General features: G+C 50.5%; 1 protein-coding gene across 1 annotated transcript in view; it reads right to left on the bottom strand.

Annotated features, from left to right (window-relative positions):
• Positions 1-3,014: 3,014 nt before the first annotated feature.
• LOC124488013 (Down syndrome cell adhesion molecule-like protein 1 homolog) overlaps positions 3,015-7,768 on the bottom strand; it is a 5,778-nt gene continuing 1,024 nt past the window's right edge. The window contains exons 2-9 of the mRNA XM_047050452.1: positions 6,733-7,020; positions 6,360-6,515; positions 5,609-5,639; positions 5,303-5,421; positions 4,739-4,891; positions 4,319-4,519; positions 3,644-3,955; positions 3,015-3,454 (exon numbers count right to left, since the gene is read on the bottom strand). Of these exons, the coding sequence (XP_046906408.1) occupies positions 3,021-3,454; positions 3,644-3,955; positions 4,319-4,519; positions 4,739-4,891; positions 5,303-5,421; positions 5,609-5,639; positions 6,360-6,515; positions 6,733-7,020 (1,694 nt within the window). The 3' untranslated portion in view covers positions 3,015-3,020. The remainder of the gene's footprint in view (positions 3,455-3,643; positions 3,956-4,318; positions 4,520-4,738; positions 4,892-5,302; positions 5,422-5,608; positions 5,640-6,359; positions 6,516-6,732; positions 7,021-7,768) is intronic.

Genomic DNA, 7,768 nt, shown 5'->3' with positions numbered 1-7,768 from the left:
GGATTAGAGTGAGGGGTGTGCAGGAGAAAGACAGACTATGGACTTTGTGCTGCATTTTTCTGTTTTTGTTTTCCAAAGACTGCTGGCCTTTTTCTGTCATTGTCTTCTAAGGACCAGTTCTTTGCCACCCCCGTCTTTGAAGAATGAGTGAAGACATGGGGTATAGAAAGATAGCTTTATTGCACAAGGTGTTAGAATACTATTTTTGTTTGTTTTTCATTTTCTTTTCATAGAAAATTTTATTTTTAACACAAGCAATTGCTATTAGAAGCAACTCAAACAAATGTCTGGAATCCCCTCAACAAGATTTATTTTTTTGTCAAATTTTCAATTTTCATACATTTCTTCCCCTCGCTTTTTCCCTTTTACCAAGCATGCAATGTCATTTTTGAAGATGAACAGAAATACAAAAATGATAATTAAAAAAGAAAAAAAATAGGACAAATGACAACATCAAACTTTTTAAAAAAAGAATAAAAATGCAACAAATTAGTATCAAAAACATAAGGGGAATAGAGAATAAATTATGAATTTGTCGCCTGTTTCGGAAATCAACGTTGATCAAATCATAACATTTATTAATGCTGTTTCATTTTTGAAGTTGGGGCATTCTACCCTGATCTATGTCCGGGGTTTATTCTGACGAAAATAGCTCTTCATACAAAACTGTGTTATATGTACAAGAGTTAACTCTACAGACAACACTGACAAAGGTAGTGATGGGTCCAATATGTCAGAGGTTGTGGGGGGTCTGGGAGGGGGTTGGGGTGGGTTCGATAGGCAGAAATAAGGAAGGGGGAAGGGGGAGAGTTGGGGAGCTTCAAGGTGGATGTGGTTGTCCTGACCCAGTTGAATATATACATCATTTCAGTGTGTGACCTAAAAGAGGAGAAAGTCCCTGATTTAACTTGGCTTAATGTAGCCCAAGCTATGGTTGGGATGCCTCAAAACTGTCTGGCCTCTACAACCCCAAATTGTTAAGGAAAACCCCAAACCAAACGAGAACGAAACAGTCAGAAATGAACGGACCACAACAAAATAGAAGAAAAAAAAAAGAAGAAAAAAAAAAAAGAAACAATTAAAAACTTTAGTGGAGACGTTTTTCGATAGACATTCCGATTCCTGCGTCGATGAATGGTAGCACAAAATGGAGGATGTTGACGATGGAGGAAAAGAGGGACATACTATAGTACTTCAGACAGGGCCGCAACAGAGACACCAATAGACCACTGAGTGCATATCATCTTATCATCATCACTTCTAACTGAACTCCCTGACAAGTTAGGTCTCTCAGGTTTACGTCAATACTCTTTTACTTCACATGATTCAAACTCATCTTAACCTTATCATCTTAATGGACTGAAAGGGGGAACGTGGGCTGAAATGTTGGCATAGGCTGGACAGTGAGTGGTGGCCAAGCTGTAAACGGCCAACCATCCCCGACATCCAGGGGGCGCCGTATAGGGGGGGGGGGAGCTAGGACGATTCTAAGGGCCCCTAACTGACAGGGGCCCCAAAAAATTGAACAACGAATAGAAATCATCAGAAAATATAAACATTTATTTTCATTTTCATGGGGCCCAAAATTCCTGGCGGCGCCCCCCGCCGACATCCACAGTGACCCCTGTGACCCCCGTCGCTGACACAGGACAGGTCAGGGGTCGCCCTGGTTACCAGGTCTTCCCGCTCCGGTCGGTTGACAAAGACAGAACTGGCAACAGTGTCAACAGTTTAGGTCACCTGGATGCACCCGTCAAAAAAAAAAAGGATTTGGCCTCTGAAATGTTACTGACACCCACCAACCAATTACTGACAACCTCATGAGATTCTAACTACGGGCTTAGACATGGCTATTCCTTATCCATCTCTTCCTGTCTACATACAGTAACATACAGAACACTCTCTATGTACACATACTCCGCCATCTTTATTTCCATCTTCGTTTCCTGACCTCTGCTTCACTGCTCTTCACACGATTGAGCGATTGTCTCCTTCTTATACTTTTTTCCTCCCCCCCATCGTTAAAATGGTTGTATCTTTTTATACTTTGCCATAATTTCACTTTAAATTACATAATATACTTATATAGAAATATATATCCGTAAATCTTTATAATACCAAATATTCTCTATTTGTTTGTATTGCGAGAGCCCTGATGTTTTCAATTCGTAGCTGGGTCATTTGGGTTGTCTTGTTTTCTTTTCGGTCAAAAGCTATTCGATATTGTCAAGTTGGAACGGGTAAGGGGACAGTGGAGGCTATCAACAAAATGTGCTAGCAATTTGAATGAGTCGTGTCATGAGAGGTGAACCTGAATACTTCCTCATAAAATCCACAGAGAGAGAGAGAGAGAGAGCGAGAGAGAGAGAGATTGTGTGAGTCTGCTGATGGTTGGGACATTCGGGGAGACACGGAGAGGGTGAGATGAGAAGGGGATAACTGATAGTCCTGCAGTAGCGCACGCTCACACCAGCGAGTGTGTAGTCACCTGTGTGTGTGTGTGTGTGTGTCGACTGCTGTGTGGACAAAGACCGTCATAGACTTGGCATTAACACAGAGCTCTCTGCTCTTCAATAATACTCAATGGTTTGAAATGACCGTCGTAAAAAAAGCCTTTCCCCCCCTCGCTCTCCATTGCGCGAGCCTGGGAACGCTGTAACCGAGTGCCAGTCAGCAGGCTGGAGCTGTTAGTGGGAGCAGGTCCTTATTTTGTACAGGTCAGATCCAGGTGAGTGTGAATCAGGCAGGGTTGGGTTAGCCCTCTGCTCTCTGGGTGGAACAGCGACCTAAAGGTCAGAGTGATTCGAGTCACGCTACCGGACAGTTAGCTGTCGGCTGGGGCCGGGAGTTAGGAGCCCCGGAGCTGGGCTGGGGTTTGGCGGGGGCGGGGGAACGGGGAATGGGGGGGTAGGGGTGGGGAGGGGGGGGGGGGGGGGGGTGTCCAGACGGGGAGCGTAGTCCGTGAGAGCAGGTAGGGTGGTAGGGTGCGTGGGGTGAGGTGAGGGTTGGCTGTCCGAGCTCTACACCAGCGTGTACGACTTGGAGTAGGCCCCCACGCCCTGCTTCTGCAGTCTGCCCAGCGCCGACGAGCTGTTCTCCAGCAGCAAGTCTCTGGAGCCCCCCATCTTGTTGCTGTTGGTGGGGTTGCTGCTGGTGCTGGACGTGGAGGCGGTGGCCGCGGCGGTGGAGCCGGGCATGGTGAGAGTCCTCTGGGGCAGGGTGGCCGTGCCTGAGCTCACCCCCAGGCTGCCCAGCCCGGAGTGGCCCAGTGTCAGGGCCTGCTGCTTGGAAGGGTCCAGAGTCATGTGGCGGCCCTGGGTGTGGTAGGCCCGCTGCGCCAGGCTGCGGATGGAGGCCTCTCGGGGGGGCACGGCCGGGCACGGGTCGTGGAGCTCCCCTTGCTTCCGGAAGAAGGGGTCTGTCTTCATGTAAAGGGGCAGGTTGCAGAATTCACCTGCGGGGGAGACGACGAAAACGGAGCGGTTAAAGGGGTTTGGGAAACTTCCGGATGCGTCGTGTGCGCGTTGTCGACCGTGAGGTGCGACACAAACGCGCACGCGTCCGTTTCCATGGCAGCGCCGAGCGATGCCAAAGGCTTGCGCCTCGCACTCCCCCCCCCCCCCCCCCCCCCGCCCATACTCACTCTTGTTCGCGCGGTGGGGGATGGGCACGGCCACGTTCTTGCCGCGGTCGTAGTCCTGCGGCTTGGGCGGCGAGGCGGTGAAACGGCAGATGCCCGGCTCGGACGGCGTGCTCAGGGAGGTCATGCTGTCGGCGGGGTCATTGGTGCCCGTGGTCATCTGGTCGGAGGAGCTGTCGGAGATGAAGCACTCGGTGATGGTGAACTTGGCGTGCTGCAGATGCTCCTCCAGCTTGGCGTGCTCGTAGGCCCGCGCCAGCTCCTCGTAGGTGGACGAGGCGCTCTCCGTCGACACCATGCTGTTGCGGCCCTTGTCTGGGGGGGGGGGGGAACACGGGGGGAAACGAGAGGGAGGGGGGGGGGTTAGGCACGCGGCGATTTGAAACGCGTCGTTTGAAAGGCGTGGGGTGAGGGGTTTCCAAAAGGGTTTTGTTCGGTGTGAAATGTTCAAAATACGTCTTTTAAAAGGCGTGGGAGGGAGACGGGTTTTGAGAGGGGTTTTGCATGTCAAAGATTCAAAAGAAATCATTTAAAAGGTGTGGAAGAGGGGTTTTGAGGATGTTACATATGAGTACGTCATTTAAAAGGTGTGGAAGAGGGGTTCTGAGGATGTTACATATGAGTACGTCATTTAAAAGGTGTGGAAGAGGGGGGGGGGGGAGACGGCGGCGGGCCCACCTGTGTCCTGGGACAGGCTGGCGCTGTAGCTGTCGCTCTCGGTGGCCGTGATGCCGTGCGACCCCATGGTGCGCCAATCGGAGGTCAGGGTTCGCGCCGAGGCCGTCGATTGGCTCTGGCCCGGGCGGCTGAGGGTCCACTGGCTGGAGTAGCGATTCCTCGAGCTGTGCGCCGACTTCACGCTTTTCCTGGAGACCGGATCTGAGAGGGAGAGCGGGGGGGGAGAGAGAGAGATTAGAGGATGGAGCGACTGTGATGTCACTGTGATGTCACTGTGATGTCACGAATACAACGCTTTACATGCAATTCTTATGCAATCTACTACTGTATACGATGAGAAATGATATGAAGACCACATGCCCCTGGAAGACATCTGTATTCATCCAAGGCTTTTCACGTTTGTCGTGTAGCAGTACTCACTGGTTCCTGGACGGATGTCGGACATGTCGATCAAAGGCCCCGTGTTTTGGATGAGGGCGGGGTGATGCAGGGACACGCCCGTGCAGAAGCTCTGCGGGTTAACCGATTGGCTGAACTCTGTGTCCGTCACTGGGACAGCGGCCTTGTCCTCACCTGTCAGGGCGGGAGACGAAACAAATGAAAGAAGATTCAGCTGACTTTCACTACTCCCAGTTCTTCCTCGACCCATACGGCACATTATCCATCAAACTGAACACTCCACATTCAGGACAGGGAGCGATACATGAGTTAAGTACAGAGGTAAGTACAATAAGACGTGATGGACACTTGATGTCCCCATCCCCTTGTCTCGCGTTCTTCCCCATGTGCTTTCAATCTGTCTGTCTCAAGTAGGTGTTCTTCTGAGCTGAGAGAGAACCTTCCAGAAACCCAATTCCCACACCAAGTCTGTCACATGCCACACGGTTCATTCTGACCACTGTCGCAAGCACGATTTTGCGATTGGTGTGTTTTTTTTTTTGACGCGTGGGATCAGCCGATTGGCTGGTTGGCGTGGGGACCGACCTATCTGCTTGATGCCCTCCTTGTCCTCGATGAGCAGCTGGACTCGAGGGATGTCGATGTGCAGCCGTGGACCTGGCTGGGGCCCTTTCACTGGTGTGTCCATGCTCCGATTATTCTTACTGCTCACACACACACACACACACACACGCACGCACACACAGGCAGAAAGACGTGCTCGGTGAGGATACATTTCTTTCAAATACCCCAAAAAAGGCCTGTAATTTTTTTTTTTTTTACAATCAAGGTCAAACATAATTCCCTCCAATAACCCAGTCCCATCTAGCAGATCTGGAACGACGTTCTCACCTGATGAGCATCTCTGCAAGACTCTTAGCATCTGTGGACAGACAATCATCTTCATTAGATTAGAACGGATCGCTGAGATTAGGCAAAGCAGTTTGACCTCTAAACGTTTCGCCATCGACGAGGGACCTGCGAAACCTTAACTCTATCCCTCTTTCTCCCTCCCTCTTTCTCCCTCCCTCTCCCTTCCTCGCTCTCCCTCCCTCCCTCCCTCCCTCCCTCTCCCTCTCTTCATCTCTCCCTCTCCCTCTCCCTCTCTCCCCCCTCCCTCTCCCTCTCCCTCTCCCTCTCCCTCTCCCTTTCCCTTTCCCTCTCCCTCTCCCTTCCTTTCCCTCTCTTTCTCCCTCTCCCTCTCTCTCTCTCTCTCTCTCTCTCTCTCTCTCTCTCTCTCTCTCTCTCTCTCTCTCTCTTTCTCTCTCTCTCTCTGTATCTGTCTGTCTGTATCTCTCTCTCTGTATCTCTCTCTCTGTATCTCTCTCTCTGTATCTATCTCTCTGTATCTATCTCTCTGTATCTATCTCTCTGTATCTCTCTGTATCTCTCTGTATCTCTCTGTATCTCTCTGTATCTCTCTGTATCTCTCTCTCTCTCTCTCTCTCTCTCTCTCTCTCTGTATCTAATCTTTCCTTTAGTCTCTCTCTCTCTGTATCTGTCTGTCTCTGTCTCTCTCTCTGTATCTGTCTGTCTGTATCTCTCTCTCTGTATCTCTCTCTCTGTATCTCTCTCTCTCTGTATCTCTCTCTTTCTCTCTCACCCCGGAGTCTCTTCAGCCTCTTCTCCTTGCGCTTCTTGCGGATGATGAAGAGCAGGGCGACCCCCAGGGTGACCAGGATGACGGGCGAGCCGATGGAGAACAGCTTCTTCACGTCATCTCCCTCCCCGCGGGCCGACTTGATGGGAGGGATGGTACCTGCACACAAGCGCGCACAGAGAGGGAGATGAAAGGTCTAGCGCTACCACCCGTACCCCTTCCTAGCCCTTTTCATATCTCTCTCTCCACCCCTGCATATCTGGCTGTCATGTCCAGTGTGTGGGTGTGTGTGGCTGTATGTGTGTGCCAGGGTGTGTGTGTGTGGGGGGGTTGTGCGTGCACGCCAGGGCCCCAAACCCCCCAGCCAGCCACTCACTGCCGTCGTAGTCCGTGGTGGCAAACTGCGAGCTCTGGTTCCCGCAGCCGGCGCTGTTGCAGGCCTTCATCTTCAGCTCGTACCAGGTGGCCTCGCGGAGCTCGCTGAGGAACAACTGGCCCGTGGCGTTGGCCCTCACGCTCTGCCACGCCCACGTGCCCTTGGGCCGGAAGTCCAGCAGCAGGCCGGTGATGGGGCAGCCTCCGCTGGTCCAACCCTGGAGGTTGAGGCCGGCGTGGGTGGAGTTGATGTGGGTGAGCAGGGGCTGGTCCTTGTTGAACACGGGCTCTGGAGCGGGGGGAGGAGATAAGATTACTTTCACAGTATGTAGGTATGGACAAGTGTGTTAAGACCGTCCAGTAGATTAATATGTTTCAAGACTGTCCAGTATGTAGGTATGGACAAGTGTGTTAAGACCGTCCAGTAGATTAATATGTTTCAAGACTGTCCAGTATGTATGTATGGACAAGTGTGTTAAGACCGTTCAGAAGGTAAATATGTTTCAAGACTGTCCGCTATGTAGGTATGGACAAGTGTGATACAGTAAGACCACCCCGTAGATAAATATGTTTCAAGACTGTCCGCTATGTAGGTATGGACAAGTGTGTTAAGACCGTCCAGTAGATAAATATGTTTCAAGACTGTCCAGTATGTATGTACGGACAAGTGTGTTAAGACCGTCCAGTAGATTAATATGTTTCAAGACTGTCCAGTATGTAGGTATGGACAAGTGTGTTAAGACCGTCCAGTAGATTAATGTTTCAAGACTGTCCAGTATGTAGGTATGGACAAGTGTGTTAAGACCGTCCAGTAGATTAATATGTTTCAAGACTGTCCAGTATGTATGTATGGACAAGTGTGTTAAGACCGTTCAGAAGGTAAATATGTTTCAAGACTGTCCGCTATGTAGGTATGGACAAGTGTGTTACAGTAAGACCACCCCGTAGATAAATATGTTTCAAGACTGTCCGCTATGTAGGTATGGACAAGTGTGTTAAGACCGTCCAGTAGATAAATATGTTTCAAGACTGTCCGT

Source organism: Hypomesus transpacificus, unplaced genomic scaffold, assembly GCF_021917145.1.
Source record: "Hypomesus transpacificus isolate Combined female unplaced genomic scaffold, fHypTra1 scaffold_116, whole genome shotgun sequence".
Classification (NCBI taxonomy): domain Eukaryota; kingdom Metazoa; phylum Chordata; class Actinopteri; order Osmeriformes; family Osmeridae; genus Hypomesus; species Hypomesus transpacificus.
Note: the sequence above shows the minus strand (reverse complement) of the source record. Positions and strands in the feature narration are given on the sequence as shown.